The sequence below is a fragment of the Ursus maritimus genome, unplaced genomic scaffold (assembly GCF_017311325.1).
Source record: "Ursus maritimus isolate PB19 unplaced genomic scaffold, ASM1731132v1 scaffold_30, whole genome shotgun sequence".
Lineage (NCBI taxonomy): Eukaryota > Metazoa > Chordata > Mammalia > Carnivora > Ursidae > Ursus > Ursus maritimus.
Window position 1 is genome coordinate 24,150,118 of NW_024425564.1, and position 17,434 is coordinate 24,167,551.

General features: G+C 44.3%; 1 protein-coding gene across 3 annotated transcripts in view; it reads left to right on the forward strand.

The window, feature by feature from the left end:
- Window positions 1–17,434, forward strand: part of PHACTR1 (phosphatase and actin regulator 1) — a 289,593-nt gene that overhangs the window by 191,029 nt on the left and 81,130 nt on the right. For 2 of the 3 annotated variants that reach the window (XM_040645055.1, XM_040645057.1), the window contains exons 4-5: window positions 11,891–12,058; window positions 14,049–14,255. In XM_040645055.1, coding sequence (XP_040500989.1) covers window positions 11,891–12,058; window positions 14,049–14,255 — 375 coding nt within the window. The remainder of the gene's footprint in view (window positions 1–11,890; window positions 12,059–14,048; window positions 14,256–17,434) is intronic. The other variant, XM_040645056.1, reaches the window with a different exon arrangement.

Consider the following 17,434-nt stretch of genomic DNA (forward strand, 5'->3'; position numbering starts at 1 on the left):
CCCCCCCCCCCCCGCCGCCCACCCGGGAGAGCTGAGATTCCAGTGTGAGGCCTCAGGACTTCTCCACAGGCTGTGCCCACCTCTGTAACTCTTCACTCTTGCCAGCCGCATGCTTCCCGGAGCACGTCTTCGCTCCCCAGCCCTCTCTTAATTTCTCAGAAGGAAATATTATCCACAAAACTGCGCACTAACTGTGATGTGGGCCACGTTAGCCACACCCTTTCAGCCTCCCAGCTCCAGAAATGCATTCCCTTTTTCATATTCATTAGGGCCATGACTGTGATTTTCAAGTCTGTCGTGAGCAGTACCGTCCAGTAGAATTCTAGGCCGTAACAGAAATGTTCTGTCATTCTGTGTGCTGGCCACCCCGGCAGCCTCTAGCTAGCCTCACGTGGTTGTTGTGTGCCTCAAGTGTGGCTAGGGGGTCTGCATTTTAAATTTTATTTAGTTTTAACTAATTATAGCTGCCTGTGGCTAGTGGGTGCCTTCTTGGAGAGCCCAGCTAGAGAAACAGAGTTGCTTACCTCTGTCTGGAAATGGCCAGCCCCTGTCACTTCCCGCCCCCCATTCTAGCCATTGAGGATTTTTTTTTTTTTTTTTGAGTCTTGGATTCCAATTTCAGCTGGGCTACCCTGATAACTAGGCAAGGCCCCTTGCACAAGGATGCAGTGTGCTTCTCTGAGAGTCACATGATCATATAATACAATAGGGGAGAAGCTGTGACATCTCATTCATTTCATATTCAGTCCCTGCCCCAGTTGCAGTTTTGGTATCAGAATGCCCAGGAAGAGCAAGATGGCAAACGCTCTTCCAGCTACAAACCTGGGAGCCAGAGTCGTTGTTTGGAAATCATACTTCATACTTCATCAGGTTAGATGATGTAAGAGCCATTGGCCTTCGGTGTGAAGATGGGGGTACAGGCAAAGCTGTCCCCAGTACAGATGAAACAGACCACTGTTTGACACAATGAGGCATTTGCAGTCCCGGCAAGCAGCTGAGGATATGGCAGGAAATGCTGATAAATCCAGCAGAAAACAGCTGTAGGGAAATGCAACCGAAACAGGCTCCCCAAGGTCAAGGCCACTTTTGTGACAGGAAGTCATTGCACCTCACATATTTAATGGCTTAGGCAAAGGCCTCTTAATTAATTTCAAAATAGGATACGAAATCCAGAACAGTAGCAAGCCTAAAAAAGGCGAGGTGATTCTCCGAGCACAAAAATAGGTACCGCTCCATTCCATGTAAGAAACCGTCCTGAATATCGCAGCATCGATTAAATTCTGGTATTGAACTGCATCTTGCACAGATTTTCAACGTAGCAGGTTCGAAAAGACTCTCTGGGTTACAAAGATGCTTGTATCAGACAGAAAGGAACCCCATGGCTCCTGCATAGTCGTTCCTCTGGATCAGCTGATCAGAATAATCCAGAGACTTGTAGCTGCAAATCAAATGGAAGATTCTCTAACTTTGTAGATTCCTAACATATGTGTTCCCTGATCCTACAGAATCCACTGGTGTCTGCCTGAAATCCTGGTGATACACAGAGCCTTTTAAGCACAGAGACACACACAAACACGCTCACAATGACTTTTCCGCAGTGGAAAAGAAAGCCCACCAGAAAAGAGAGAAAGAAAGAGAGAATGAGACTGTTGGGTTTCTTTTGGTTTTGGTTTTGCAAAGAAGATGTTCAGTTCAAGTCTTTTTAAATGCTCAGGAATCAAATGCATTCATTCGCAAACAGCCAATGTTTGAGAGGAATGTATTGCTTTCTGTGTATGTTTCAAATTCTACAAAATGTCATCTGTAGCAGCATGTAGTTTAATTATAACCCTTCCCTGAACTCAGGCAAATTGCAGAAAATATCTCCCACGAAAGTTGACACATGCCAGAGAGCCATTTCCAACTTCTTAGGTTTAAAGCTTTTAACCTTTCGGTCAAATCCTTAGATAAATTCTTTCTTAGCTAACTGTTGCTCAGCAAATCATTTGGCTGACTATGAGAGCAGCTAGTAGCTTCGATCATAATGATTTAAAAGGTGATCGGGATGAATGGAAGTTTTGCCAAAACTGTACATTGTGGCTAAAGTGGCATCTTTGTGGATTTCAAAACAATGACTCTAATGCCTACAGGGGTGGATTTTTTTTTTTTCCTACTCTAGTGGAAAAGTCTATCAGTGTCAAGAAAAAAAAAAGTCAATGAAGTCTGTACTTTGTGCCTTACTAATATTAGGACCACCACTACTAGAGTAACACTTTCTTGGGAAAACATCTTCCACTCGAACTCATCAGCCACCCAGTGGAGGTGCCCTTTTTTGGTCCAAGAGCATGCCTGGGAAGCTAAAATGAGATCATGGAATGGGCTGAATAGTGGCTCTTGTCTCAAAGGGAAACACGAGTTAGCAAGTGCTTGCAGGAGGCTCTCCTTACATGTCATCACAAAGGTAATGGTTTGCTTTAACGTAGGTGGCTTTGCTTTTTTGGTTTCGCTTTCATTACAGCCATTGGGGATCACCAATAAATGAAAATGCATTTGAATTTTCACCAGCGTGCCTGTGTATTAGCAACAAAGATGCAGTTTAACTAATGCTCCTCGGGTTTCCAGTCTAAAACTGTCGCATGATGCTTCACTTACGTAGTAATTGTTCTTTAGTGTGGGAGCATAAGTGTAGCCAGAATTTTATGATGCCATTCACTCTTCTGTGTTGCAAGTTCTTAACAGTAACAGCATTTGGGTTTTGGAATGCCTGAGTGGCTCAGTCCGTTAAGCGTCTGCCTTCTGCTCAGGTCATGATCTCAGGGTCCTGGAATCGAGCCGCACGTCGGGCTCCCTGCTCAGTGCAGAGTCTGTTTCTCCCTCTCCTTCTGCCCCTCAACCCTGCTTGTGTTCTCTCTCTCACTCTATTTCCAATAAATCTTAAAAAAAAAAAAAAAAGAATTTGGGTATTAACGCTGACATTTACATGTCTTTAAAGGATTCCTATACTGTTCTTTTGCCATCCTTGAGGAAGTAAAATCTCTAAGTCATTTTAAATGAGATCACATACTCTCACCACTTCCTAGCTCATTACTAACCAATTATGTGACTTTATGCAAGTTGTTTAACCATGTGATGCTCACTTTCCTTTCTACAGGGAGAGGAATTTTGGTACCAACGCCACAGAACTGTTTTATGTATATATTAAAGGAACAAGTACCTGGCTCAGAATAAATTCCCAACATGTTGTTTAAGGGGTTGTTACTATTATATAGAAAATGTCCAGCATTGTACTTGTCACTCTAAAATGCTTAAAAATATTTCCCTGACCCTCCCTTTCACTGTCCCGTTTTTTCTCCTTGTCTTTCTACTGAATATAAAGGCTTTGTAGGTAGAGCACAGCCTTCTAGCTCTATGCTAAAACTTACTTAACCGGTTTTTTTTTTTTTTTAATGAAAATATAACACTTTATTGGTGAACATCAGTGTATTTCCTTGTTCTTGTGATATGCCCAAACAGAGCAAGTCAGACAAGAAAAAGAAAGCCTAAATGATTTGCTGTTTTAGCTTCTCTGTTATTTCAGGCTTATTTGCAAGTTTGGGGGGAGGGGGAGGACTTATTCTCATTTCTTCCCACTGTCCTACACTTAACACTTCCATCTGGAAGGAAGGTGGGCATTATCCAACACAGCCCTGTTTTTTTTTCAAGGGACAGAAACTGAAGTCCCATAAGTTCAGTGACTTGTTTTGCAAGCCAGTGATGGCAAAAACAAGAACACGGCTCTCCCCGCACTGAGAGTCTGGGTTCTTTCCACCATACCTGCTGCTTCTCTCTCCCCACCCAGCCCTCCTGAGAATGAGTTAGGGGTGCTCTGTTCAAGGATGTACAGAGAACATGGTTTATAACACCATCCTGTCATCCTGTAACACCTTCCGTTTCTTTTTACCTGAGATAGAAAAAGCATGCTCTTCCCTTGAAACTCCAGACCCCTAAGGATTTGAAGGATCCAATATGCGTGCTCTTGGTAAGGGCTAGTCTAGAGGAAGTCATTGACAACAACTTTCAACTCCTGCCCTCCACCCAAACCTGGACCTCACATCAGCCCCCCCACCCCACCCCAAGAAGAAAGTCTGAGTCCTGAATCAACATTGGTCCAAGGTGAGGAGGGAAACCTAGGGCTCACCATTTGGATAGATTTGCTCCACCCCGTGGAGAAACAGGGACCTAGCAATGAGGTCACTGAAGAGAAGGGTAAGAAGCCAGGCCAAAGAAAAAAAACGAGGACTTAGGGAAAATCAATGCCTCAAGAAACCAGAGGAGTGAGGAAGGGAGTTTCCCTCCAACAAAAACTATTATTTTTTCATTTATTTTTTTAATGTTTTTTTATTATATTATGTTAGTCACCATATAGTACATCCCCGGTTTCCGATGTAAAGTTCGATGATTCATTAGTTGCGTATAACACCCAGTGCACCATGCTATACGTGCCCTCCTTACTACCCATCACCAGTCTATCCCATTCCCCCACCCCCCGCCCCTCTGAAGCCCTCAGTTTGTTTCTCATAGTCCATAGTCTCTCATGTTTCATTCCCCCTTCTGATTACCCCCACTTTCTTTATCCCTTTCTTCCCCTACCGTTCTTCCTAGTTCTTATGTTCCATAGATGAGAGAAATCATATGATAATCGTCTTTCTCTGCTTGACTTATTTCACTTAGCATTATCTCCTCCAGTGCTGTCCATGTTGCAGCAAATGTTGAGAATTCGTTCTTTCTGATAGCTGAGTAATATTCCATTGTATATATGGACCACAACTTCTTAATCAGTCATCTGTTGAAGGGCATCTCAGCTCCTTCCACGATTTAGCTATTGTGGACAATGCTGCTATGAACATTGGGGTGCATATGGGCCTTCTCTTCACTACATCTGTATCTTTGGGGTAAACACCCAGTAGTGCAATGGCTGGTCATAGGGTAGCTCAAGTTTTAACTTTTTAAGGGACCTCCACACTGTTTTCCAGAGTGGCTGTACCAACGTGCATTCCCACCAACAATGTAGGAGGGATCCCCTTTCTCCACATCCTCTCCAACAATTGTTGTTTCTTGCCTTGTCTATTTTTGCCATTCTAACTGGCGTAAGGTGGTATCTCAGTGTGGTTTTGATTTGAATTTCCCTGATGGCTAATGATTTTGAACATTTTTTCATGTGTCTGTTAGCCATTTGTATGTCTTCATTGGAAAAGTGTCTGTTCATATCTTCTGCCCATTTTTTTGATTTGTTTATTTGGTTCTCGTGTATTGAGTTTGAGAAGTTCTTTGTAGATCTTGGATACCAGTCTTTTATCTGTAGTGTCATTTGCAAATATATTCTCCCATTCCATGGGCTGCCTCTTAGTTTTTTTTTTAACTGTTTCCTTGGCTGTGCAGAAGCTTTTTATCTTGATGAAGTCCCGCAAGTTCATTTTATCTTTTGTTTCTCTTGCCTTTGGAGATGTGTCATGAAAAAGGTTGCTTTGGCCGATGTCGTAGAGGTTGCTGCCTATGTTCTCCTCTAGAATTTTGATGGATTTCTGTCTCACATCGAGGTCTTTCATCCATTTGGAGTTTATCTCTGTGTATGGTGTGAGAGAGTGGTCAAGTTTCATTCTTTTGCATGTAGCTGTCCAATTTTCCCAGCACCATTTATTGAAGAGACTGTCTTTTTTCCACCGGATGTTTTTTCCTGCTTTATCAAAGATTAGTTGCCCAAAGAGCCGAGGGTCCATTTCTGGGCTCTCTATTCTGTTCCATTGGTCTATGTGTCTGTTTTTGTGCCAGTACCATGCTGTCTTTGTGATCACAGCTTTGTAGTACAGCTCGAAATCCGGCATTGTGATGCCCCCAGCTTTGTTTTTCCAACAGTTCCTTGGAGATTCAGGGCCTTTTCTGGTTCCATACAAATTTAAGGACTTTTGTTCCAGTTCTTTGTAATTTAATGTAACAAAGCAGCATGCAGTTTTTATGTTGTTATTTTGTTTTACAAATGGAAGCATCTTTACAGAAAAAAAGTTAATGATCATTAAACTCCACTTGTGTCTCGTCAAATTTACTTCAGAACTTTGCCAGCTTGCATGCATATTTCATTTTGACGTGATCCTGATCCACAGGGACACATGGCTCCCCTTTCTGCTGTTGTACTTGACATTATTTCAGACACATTTTTTAATGTCTGGGCATCCACATGGTCACTTCATTTGTGTTTCTTTCATTCCCGGCAAGGCTCTGCCATTTCCCAAGAGGCACCCGGGACACTTTGTTTGTACACATACTCTTCATACTTGGAATAGTCCATCTTCTAGTAGCCGTGTTTGCTCCTGTCTCCCCACGACACTGCTCTTTTTCTTATATTTGGCGTACAGAATTTTATTTTGCAAATTAAAGATCAAAAAGTTTTGTGAGTCATCGAGCCTTACGTCGGAAACCGGGGATGTACTGTATGGTGACTAACATAATATAATAAAAAATCATTATTAAAAAAAAAAAAAGTTTTGTGAGTAAGCCAAAAACTCCCCATCTGGCTTCCCTCTTGCGAAATCTGAATAAATAAATGTGTGCATGCGTACTTACTTATAGTATTTATTCTAGTTCTAAAGTTTTCCTTTTTTTTTCCATGTGAAATGTATGCCATAATGGTTCAGTGTATAGGTGTGAAGCAATACTTTATACTCATAGTCAACTATTATTTATTTAAGGATGTCTTATCCAACTAGAAAAACATTTTTAAACATAGGTTTTTATATAATCCATATGCATACCCTAGAAAATCAGATTCAGGGGCGAGCTTAAGTTTATATTAAAGTATTTTTTCAGGAGCACCTGGGTGGCTCAGTCGGTTAAGCATCTGCCTTCGGCTCGGGTCATGATCCTGGGGTCCTGGGAGCAAGCCCCAAGTTGGGCTCCCTGCTCAGTGGGGAGTCTGCTGCTCCCCCTGCTTGTGCGCTCTCTCTCTCTCAAATAAAATCTTTTAAAAAAATAAAAAAATATTTTTTCAGAATTAAAATTGATACTTTCTTGTCTTCAACTTCAGAGCGCCATGAACCATGAGCACTCTCAGAACAAAGTATCTTTCGTGCAGTTTTTAATGTTATTTAATGTAAATGTTCTGTGGCTGTCCGTGAGAACCTGAAAGAATCCCATTGCCCATTCTCCATGGGACCTTCATGTATTAAAAAAAACAACTTCAGTTAAGCTTAAGCTTTGAGCAGATTTCATTGATCAGAAGGTGTCAGTCACCCTAAAACCAGAGAGTATTCCTAAAGCAAAACAACAATCGAGGAAAATTGAAAAACCCCTCAAATATGGGCACAAAGGTGCCATCCGGTTCTAGGTGAATACAAGTCCTAAATCAAACAAAAACAAAGCATTTTTCAGTGTATCTTTTGAGCCAGTCCTCTGGATCACCACTGTTACATAAATTGTACTTTCAGAACGTTAAAATAAACTGCACGTGGGACAAAAATCCTCCTCAAACACGTGGTCTCCTGTGTGCGGAGCGTGGGGTGTTCTGTCTTACCTCAGCTCTTCTCTTCATCGGCTTCTCGGGGTGTAACTTCCCACTCTGGCTTCTCTTTCCCACCTCTCACACTAATTCCTGCCGGTGTCTGTGTCTCTGCGTTTCTTCATCTGTGTTGTGATGTCCTCCCTTAGCACCTGGCACCGTGCCCGGCTTGGGGGGGGGGGGCGGGGGGGAAGCAGGGTGGGCTGCGGTAAAGCTCCAGGGCTCGGGGGCCAGCAGACCAGGTGGGGGTTTCTACAGGCATCAGAAGGTGCTGAAAGCAAACATCTGTCTGACTCACAAGGTCGTTGTGAGAGCTTGCGGTTTCTGGGTTGTGATGTGTGTTGTTAATTACAGGCTCTGGACAGATGTTTGCCAGTTGAATGAATTAATTCACTGTCACCTTTCCCTTCGCTCTCCTTGATTTGGTTGTTAACCCGACTCCACCAACATCTTTATTTCTTACATCTCACGAGGAGAGGAGGAGAATAAGGCTGGCACAATTTCCGTGACCAGTTCTGAGCTGAGATCCGTTGTTTTCTATGTCTCATCATTTAAAATTTATGACCTTGACGTGCACTCACTTCCGCACCATGTTCCCTGTCACTTCTGTGACCTGATTTTACCTCGTTAAATATGTCTGCATCCGGCTCACATTTCAATTTTCCAATCTCCCCTACGGCTCTCCCCAGTCCCATATTCCTCTGTGACAAGTTCATGTTCACAATCCCTGGTTAGACAACGCAACCCCTTGCTTTCTTGTCCTCTTTGAGGTTTAATCCAACTGTCTCTGTTCCGTGTTAGCCCCATAAACAGCATTTCCTGCCCCAGGCCTCATCATGACAAGGCACTGTTGCCGTTCCAGATTTCCTTGAATCTCTGACTCCTAACCTCCAGTCCAGTGGGTCTCAAAGTGTGGAACTCTGACCAGCCACAGCAGCTCCGGCATCCCCCAAGAACTTGCTAGCCATGCATATTCTCTGTTCCACCACAAAACTACTGGCGCAGAAACTCTGGGGGTGGAACCCAGCCCCACTTCAGGGAATTGCGGTCCCCGCTGAAGCCAGAGAAGCACCATCTCAACCCCTGTGGTCTCAGGGGCCTTCCCCCTTCTGTTCCCGCTACTCATTCTTACTGTCGGTAGTTGTGGTGCACCATTTTGAAAACCATTATTACAGATCGTTTTAGAAGGTCATATAAAACATCAAAATAATTTCTAATATTATATAGGGCAGTATCATTTCTAATATTATTTCTAATACAATTTCTAATATTAGTATAAAGAGCAAACTCTTTTTCGTCCCCGATAACAAGAGACAGTGATGATCTTGATAGATGAGGGTACCAATAATCCATGAGACTCCTCTTCATCGGGAGGGTTAGCTTCTTTCTAAAAAAGAACAGTTTTTCTAATGCGAATTGAAATGCCAATAGAGAGGCTGGTAAACCGTACTTGTAAATAGAAAGGATGTAGAGAGAGACATACTCTTCAGATTAATTGAATTTGGAATTACCAAACATTGGGAATTCCCAGCTGATTTCTTAGCTCGATGATGAGTAAATGGGGTCAGTTAGATTACTATCTCTACTTTTGTGTGTGTTTGAAAATGTCACAAAAAGAATTTTAAAACAGCAGTTACTTAACAGGGGCAAGCATCATTGTAACCCCGTGTTAAATGAATCCAAATCAGATGGTCTTCACTTTTGTTACTACCATTCTTAGTCATAAATGATATTAATAATGGATTTGTCATACCTATTGAATGGTTTCAATTTATTTCTGCTAGATCAGTAGGTAGGTAGATAAAACATGGTTATCAAGGTCCATATTGAAGAAATAACCAAAAACTAAAGAAATTCCTGTGATCTGTACCTTGTTGCTGTGCAAACAGAGAAACTCTTCACAAAACAGTTTTGCAAGATTCAAAGTATGTGTCACTTAGATATTGAAATATTAATACACATAAGTTTCATCTATTGGAATTTCTCCTAAAAAGGGAGACGCCTAACTGCAGAAAAGGCTTTATGCAGGAAGGTCATCGGCAGAGCCTCCTTTTTTCATTATATCATAAAACATGGGAACCCCCTTTATGACCAGCCACAGGAAGATAGCTAAACAAAATCCAGTTTAGTCATCCAGTGTAATCGTTAAGATTATAGTTATGCAAATTGTAATGTTTGTAATAGTAAAAAAAAACAAAAACAAAACCCAAGACACAAAATCTGATGTGTAGTAAGATCACAACTATGAAAAATATGTACAGATAAATAAACTCTTTCTGTTGGGTTGTCTTACTCTTTTTCCTTCATTTTTTTTTTTTTGGTAGAAATGTATTTTTAGAAACTATGACAGTGGAATTCCCAAGATAATGTTTCCTCTACAAAGCGGCCTTTGCGAATTAGCAAAGGAACTTTAAATCTACGGGGAGCTAGATTTCTGAGAGTTGCTGTGTCCCCAGGACGGCTTCTCTGGTCTTAGCAAAGCCTCTAGTACTAAGCCAGCAGCCTTGATGAAACCGAGATTCATAGAGTCTGAAGTGATCCAGCTACAGTCCTGTCTTCTCCCCAGTACTGCTTCTGGGGTACTTCTTACCTGTTCGAAAGTACAGCAGTCATTTGATTCTTTCGTCGCCCCGAAGAAGCAGAACTTGGCAGTGGCCCCCCAAACCCCCTCCTCCTCCAGTTGTCTTAACCGGGACCTTTATTACGCTGGGAGCATCAAGAATCAAAGTGGGTTCCTAGAGGTGTGTTAGACTGAGTGGCAGCGACGATATCATTCCACGAACTGGGAACACGAAGCCGTGCTACTTGCCACGGCATCGGTGGGGACTGGGGACCGTCCCCAATGGGGCGGCAACGCGGGAACGCACCCCCGTGGCCCTTCTCTCCCGAACACTCTCGGTTCAGCTGTGTACTGAGAGTCCACACTGCTCTTCTTATCAACGAGGAGTAGTGGTCGTGTTAATTACAGCTGCACTAACTACCGCGCCGTTCCGGGCATACAGAAAGGCCCAATGAAAAAAATGGGGAGAAAATCACAATCTTCAAGTGTGTCAGTGCTTTCTGTCATCTGCCTCTGATGATTTTTTGGTATCTATTCTACTTTTTCTTATATGTTTATACAAGGTTCCGGTCAAATAGCCTATGACCTTGAACCATATGCTGTCTAAAGCCTGTTGGTTTGTAGATGACGCTGTTGACCGTTTCAGCGGGCTGGTTCTAATGGGGGGGGGGGGGGGCGCTGGTGGAGCACCCTTTTACCAGCACGCATTGCTGGGTATAACATTAAAGCCTTCGGAGGAGCATCGCACAAGAAAAGGATTATTTATACAAGATCCACCTTGAGTCATCTCACTGTTTCATTTCTACAAGTAAATCCTCTTTCTTCCAGTTTTAAGGCAGGTAATTGCTTTGCTAGCTTCTGTGTTTCTGACTAAGCATAACTTAGGAGTCTTTCATCTGGATGTTTATTCATCTTACTGGAACAGCTTTCCGTACTCTTTAAAAATTAATTTGACTTTAATGCCTCGTTATTTAGGACTCCCCTGGGCTAGGATGAAATCACACTGGGAGAATTTCGATTTGACAAATAGCCATTGTGTGGGAGCCTTTGATCCTCTCCCGTGGTGTTAACTAGCTGCCTGCCCCTTGCTTTGAGGAGCTGTAAGGAAGATCAAAGTCTGCCCCCCCCCCCCCCCCCCCAGAATTCTGGCACTTTCCATCATCCTGGGGACGCTGCAGCCTCAGCTGTGGTCTGAAGCCCTCTGAGTAGGCCCTCAGTACTCAATCCCTCAGAAGGTGGGACCCTCCCAATAGCCAGTGAGGAGCGGTCCCTGTTGTCAGGAGGGGAGCCTGGGGGACCTTTGAGCTCCTAAACACTTATCTGCCTGGAGAAATTGGATGCTGGCAGAAGTAAAGAGAAAAGAGGATGAATTTTTCCTAGGGCCTTAGAGAACCATACTTCTAGTGTTTGTTGAGCGGCATGAAGCCCTTGGCTCCCTAAAGTAGGCATTTCTAATCCTGGTTTTTCAGTCTCTGAGGCCTCGTCTGTTCTTCCAGGTTTTCAAAAATTAGGAAGAAAAGTTCATTTTAATTCACTTTCATTAAAAAAATGCATACAAAATATGGTGGTTATGGTTAGAAAGATGGAGAGCAAACGGGCAATTTTCTAGAGGTCGCTAGAAATTGCTGCCCTCGTGGTCAGATGCCATGTGTCTAAAAATAAAATAAGTGTCTGAAAAGCAAAAGAACAAGTGTAGATTTTACAGACTGACCTTGATAAAGATTGTTCAAAAACATTTAGATTCAGTTCGCCAATGATAAATGTCACCCTTCCCTGGATGGCGGGCATTGTCTAACTCTGCCATCTCCTTCTTGCTCCCACAGATGGGGAGCTCTCCATATCGAATGAAGATGATTCGCTGGAAAACGGACAGTCCCTGAGCTCCAGCCAGCTGTCTCTGCCTGCCCTGTCCGAAATGGAGCCGGTCCCCATGCCCAGGGATCCCTGCTCATACGAGGTGCTCCAGCCTTCAGACATCATGGACGGAACAGGTAATGCCCCTGGTCGAGCTGCATGTGGCATTCGGGACCTGTAGCCTGGCTGGACTTGGAGTTCTGTTTTGCACCACCCCGAGCCTAAGAATCTCCTGGAAATGGGGACAAAACTGCCCAATCAGTACATACTTATACTTACTGTTCTGTAGTTTTTCAAGAACATTTTTTGTAATCTTAATGTCTTTAAAGAAGACATGCCCTGTTTTTGTACTATTGGGTATTTAAAATGTCATTGGTTTTTTTTCTAGCACTCTTTTCTCTTAAGGTCCAGCCAAGGAATCCTACACTTCTTCTACACGATACCTATCTGATTCACGTGTTTGTACAACCCTGGCACGGCCTTTAAGCCCAGTCTCGGTATACCAGCAAATGGTTGTTGTCAATTTAGCAAATTGTATCCGTTTACTGTATACAATCAGTGTGTTAATTGGCTCTTAAATTGTATACAGTTTACCGGTTAAGGTTAACTTGTATGCTGCTGACAGATGGTGTTTGGTACCACTGGCCTGTCACTACTTCTTTGGTCCAAAGCCCTCTGGATGGTCAGTATTACTCCCTCAGAAGGTAGGGTCCTCCCAGCAGCCAGTGAGGAGTGATCTTTTTGGCAAGAGGCAAGCCTGGGGAGAAAGGGAACTCTGGAGTCTCCAGATCCCGGGGAGAAAGGCCATGTCCCTTTTCCACACCATATGCAAAGTCCGCAGCAGCAGAGCTCAGGTGCGAAGACGGGAGAGCTGGTGTTTGAGTCAATTCCATGCTGCGCTTTGGGACCTGGTGAGCATTGCCCTGTCAGTGTGTCCGACACTGATGGTCATGGTGTCCCTTGGGAGGGGGGAGAACCAAGAGCTCATGAGGGTTATTTGCAAGGGCTTTGAAGCTACAGGGTTCACTGCTACCCAGATTAGGGAGGAAGAAGAGGTCAGGGGAGAGTCAGTACACTCATTCCTATCATAGCAGCGATGAGAGGAAGGAGGCTATGCAGCTGCCTGGCTGAGAAGATTTTTCCAGCTAAAGCAAGTGTATTGTGTTTCTCATCCAACCTTCCTTGTGATGCTGGAATCACACAGATTTGACCGTTAGAGGGAGATCTGTCATCCCAGTGAACTCAGAGCTTCAGTCTTGTTGGCCAGGCAGCACCCCCATCCCTCCCTGCCCCAGGACGGCTCTTAACTTGAGCCAGTCGGGGTTTCGTGGATGAAAGGAGGAGTCAGACCAACTGCGGAACAAAGAGAAATAGGGGAAATCAAACAGAAAATCATCATTCCAGCAAGTGAGAGGAGAGAGGAAGCTGGGAGACAGAAAGACATTGTCTTGTTGCATCCTTTGTCTGGTCAAGGTTTATAGGAGCCCCTAAGCCTGCAAGGTGCCTGCTGGCGGCCGCTGCCTGGCTTGGCTGGCTCCAGAACCTGGAGCAGCAGCCACTCCAGGCACGTGAGGGTTCCCGGCCTGGTATCAGCCTCTAGGGCTCCTTCCGTGACTTCATGTCCCAGACCCGGGGAGACCCAGTGGGCAAAAACAAGACCCCGGAATCTCCTGTCTTCCTCTCAACAAAGGGCAAACAGGCCCAAGGAAGATGCCAGCATTTGGTGCTGGTTCGGTTCAGATGGGGCTCTTTGTCCCCGGCCCGCTGCACCTGCCGGCTGTGGGTTGTTGCTGTGGTCCCATGAGTCACGTTTTAGAGAGCTCACAGGGGGTGTAGTACAAATGCCAAGATTGACGTGAAGCTTGGGAGAGTTTGCAGAAAATGTCCTCTTCCTTTTTCCTCCCTCTTGCCCCTCCCCCCTCCCTTACTGCCTCAGCCTCCCTGATGTGCCCCTCCACCCACCCCCCCACCACCCGCTTTATCACTCTCCCCCACATACATGGCGACCTGCAACCGTCAGTGCTCTGCTGTGTTGCTAACCCACACCCCCGTCCTGTGTGCTCCCGCCGGCCCCCCCGCACTGCGTTTGTGTAATGTCTCCTGTGTGTCGTGTGGTTGTCCCCTCAGTGTCTGAAGAGAGTCCCTCTGCCAGTGAGTCTGGAGTCCTCCTGTCCCAAGATCCTTCAGCCAAACCAGTCCTGCTACTGCCCCCCAAAAAACCTGCTGCTTTCTCTGGAGACCATGAGGAGACCCCAGTGAAGCAGCTGTCCCTTCTCAAGCAACCCCCCGCCCTGCCTCCCAAACCCACTGCCAGGATTGCCAACCACTTAACAGGTGAGTCAAGACGTCTTCTGGGGGCGTGCAGCCCTGCCTTCCCTTCAAGGGATGATCTCTTGCTCTTTTTCTTTTTATCTGAGGCCCGTTGCACCTCTCCGGTGAGGTTGCTCTGTGGGACATTTGGGTGTTTCCATGTGCGTCTTGGTACACGCAGTCGTGACCTGGGTTTGTGTGTTTTTGTCAAGAAGCATTCAACATGCACCTGCCAGCCATATGCCAAGAGCCTTTGTCATGTGTATCTGTAAATATGTACATTGGTATTTATGTGGCTGACTCACGATTATTTGCCCATCGAGCTGAATTAGATTCAATGTCAAAATCTTTGCAAAGATGAAGAGTAGTACCTTGTTCCCTTCATAATGAGTTTGCCAAAGCTCTTAAAGTTTTTGTCTTTAAATTATTGATCTGAAGCCTGGCATATTTCCTCTATTAAAATTCATGTCTGTGCTGTTTGTTCTGTTAAAAAAAAAAAAGTAGAGACAGTCTGCAGAGTATTGTGGGAAATACTTTTAAAAGAAGAGGAAGTTTTGTTCTAAAATGATATTTAGGTTTTCATGTTTAAAGCATTAGTGAACGCACGCACCGCTAGCTATTGAATTGGGCATCTAGTGAAATTGTACTCCACCACACATGAATCAGACACAACTTTCTGATTTAACCTTGTGGTTTAATTAAAGAGTAAAGATTTCAGGGGGGTTGTTTCTCCAGCCTTAAGAGTAGTTTCACCTGTTCGGCTGCCTTTTCATTGTGCGTTTGGTATTTTCGTAAATAGTTGCTAATTGATATCTGTGCATTTTTGTGAGATGTGACGAGGATGGAGGTGGGGCAGAATATTCACCTCTTTTATAGTAGAAAACTGAAGTTTAAGAAAAACGAGTGCCTTCAGCAGGGCTAGCAGGAACAGTGCAGTGGAGGCACGCTTGGACCCCACGCTTCCTAATTCCTTGTCCAGGGAACGTTGTCTCTGCGATAGAAGGGTGTCTCCCACATGGTGCTGAGTTTTATTCGAGTCCAGCTTAAACACAAGATTGAGTCAAACTACTCTAGCGACGTGTGTGTCCATCCAAGCCAGATGCTTGTGGTTCAAAAGAGCACATTTCCTTCTAAAGGAACCATTCAACGTATTAATAACACGTCAGTCCAGGGCCCCAAACTGTAAATGCGTAGACAAACCACAAGGAGAGAATGCTCTCATAAACTTCCCTCTAGGAGATAACCGCTGTCCATTTGTCTGTCTGCCTAATAAAAGTCAAATGCCTGCTATATGCCAGCGGCTTTTTGCCCGCATTGGTATCTTGTGAACTGGTTCTCGTGTTCGTAAATACTCCCCGCCACACTTTTGTTAGCTGCCCGGGGGCGAAGTCGGACTTAAGTATTTGGCCCCTTGTGGACTCTCCCATCTTCTGTTGTGAAAATCCGCAGCCAACATCCTCAGGGGCATCATTGCTTCACGAGCATCGGAATTTCTCCCAATTTCATTCTAGAATTAGAGTTGCTTATTCTCTTTCTAGAAATCAATTATATACCTTTGAAGAGCTATAGGCTTTGGAAGGCTTTGATGCCAAATTTCCCTGAAGAGTAAATATTGCAAAGTAAACTCTTGTACGTAGTTCATGTTTATTCATCACATATGTGCTGGGTATCAAAGCGGGTGCAAATAAAGGACGGTTTAATATGTAAATTTCACATATATATATTTTGTATGTTATCTATATTATATATACACGTAATAGAGTGCCAGGATACTGTCTGAATATCACTTGGAGGTCCGTGCAGTCTGATGAAAGGGCGTGGAAGGGCTGAAGCTTGAGCTGACCCTTCAAGCATAAAGGGCATTTATGGAGAACGAGGGGAGAACATTCCAGGAGAGAAGGCCCTGCTCAGAGGCCCAGAGATGGCATTGGTTTGGGTCGGTGACGAGGTGGCGGAGCTGGGGCAGAGGGTGCATCTCAGGATGAGTTGAGAAAGGGTTCTGTGGGGATTTAGACTCCGTTTTCATGGCATCGGAGAGCCTTTGGAGGTTTTTGAGCAGAGGATGATGTGATGAAAACCAGCCTTTCGAAAGTTTTCCTGGGTCACTGTGGAGAATGAACAGGAAGAGAAAGTGGACGGCCTAGAAAGGCCAGCCCTATGCCTCATTCTCCAGAATCACTAGTTGAATTAAATTGAATAATCTGAACCAGGGAGACTATGGAGGAAGCGACTCCTGTGTCTGAAATACGAGCTCACAAGCATCTGGCTGATCACAGCAGGAGGAGAGAGAACAGAACAATAGAAAAGCCATTTTCAAAGAATTGACACTTTCTTAGCCAACAAGAGCCTCTCATTTATCTAGTTCTCTAATTAATGAAGGCGCACTTCATTCATTCCCAGCTTCAGCTATGAGCCGTGAACGTGGGTGGCCTGGTATCTGCAGGATTCTTGATATATGCGAGACTGAGGATATCTGAATGAGCCCAATCTCTGGCTTCCCCACCCTTGTCCAAGGAGAGTGGACTTCTCTACTCTCTATAAACCTTACCTCTATGTAGCATGGATTGAATGGATAAAGATACATTAGAGCTAACAGTCCTTCCCGAGCTGTATCTGGTAGCCTCCGAAATAGGAGGAAGACAAGACAGGTGGAGATATCTGTGGGCTGCAAGCCTGGTGCTGTCCTTTTGGGTTTAAACTCAATTAGACATGCTTAATTTTTGTAGGTGAACAATCAGTCATCATGAATCTGCATCACCATGAGGCAGCTACATTAACCCTGTTCTGTTACTAATTACTCTAGAGACATCTGGGCTCTGTCAGAAGAAATTAATAAACCAAGAATTCTAGAACTCTAAATCGAGACTTATAAGTTGTAGCATGTTCTCTCTCACTGTCGGTTGTCCTGTTGACATTTTTTAAAGGAAACACAGGACAGTTTGAAAGACACCCAGCATGATTAATAGAGTGACATTGGTTAATGGTCCTGTAAGATACTAGAGGAAGGTGAGCCTGACCTGGGGCCACTTCCAAGTATAGGCTCAGGCAAAGACAAGCAGAATTATCTGCTGTGGCATGTGCTTCCACTTTATCAGGAAGACCGTTATGAACTTGGAGACTGTCTCACGAATTTTCTCTGTTGGCCAGCAAGTAGTGAGAAGCCTACTAGCTCTCCCAAACAGTCTTTCTTCTGCTCTTGTCAT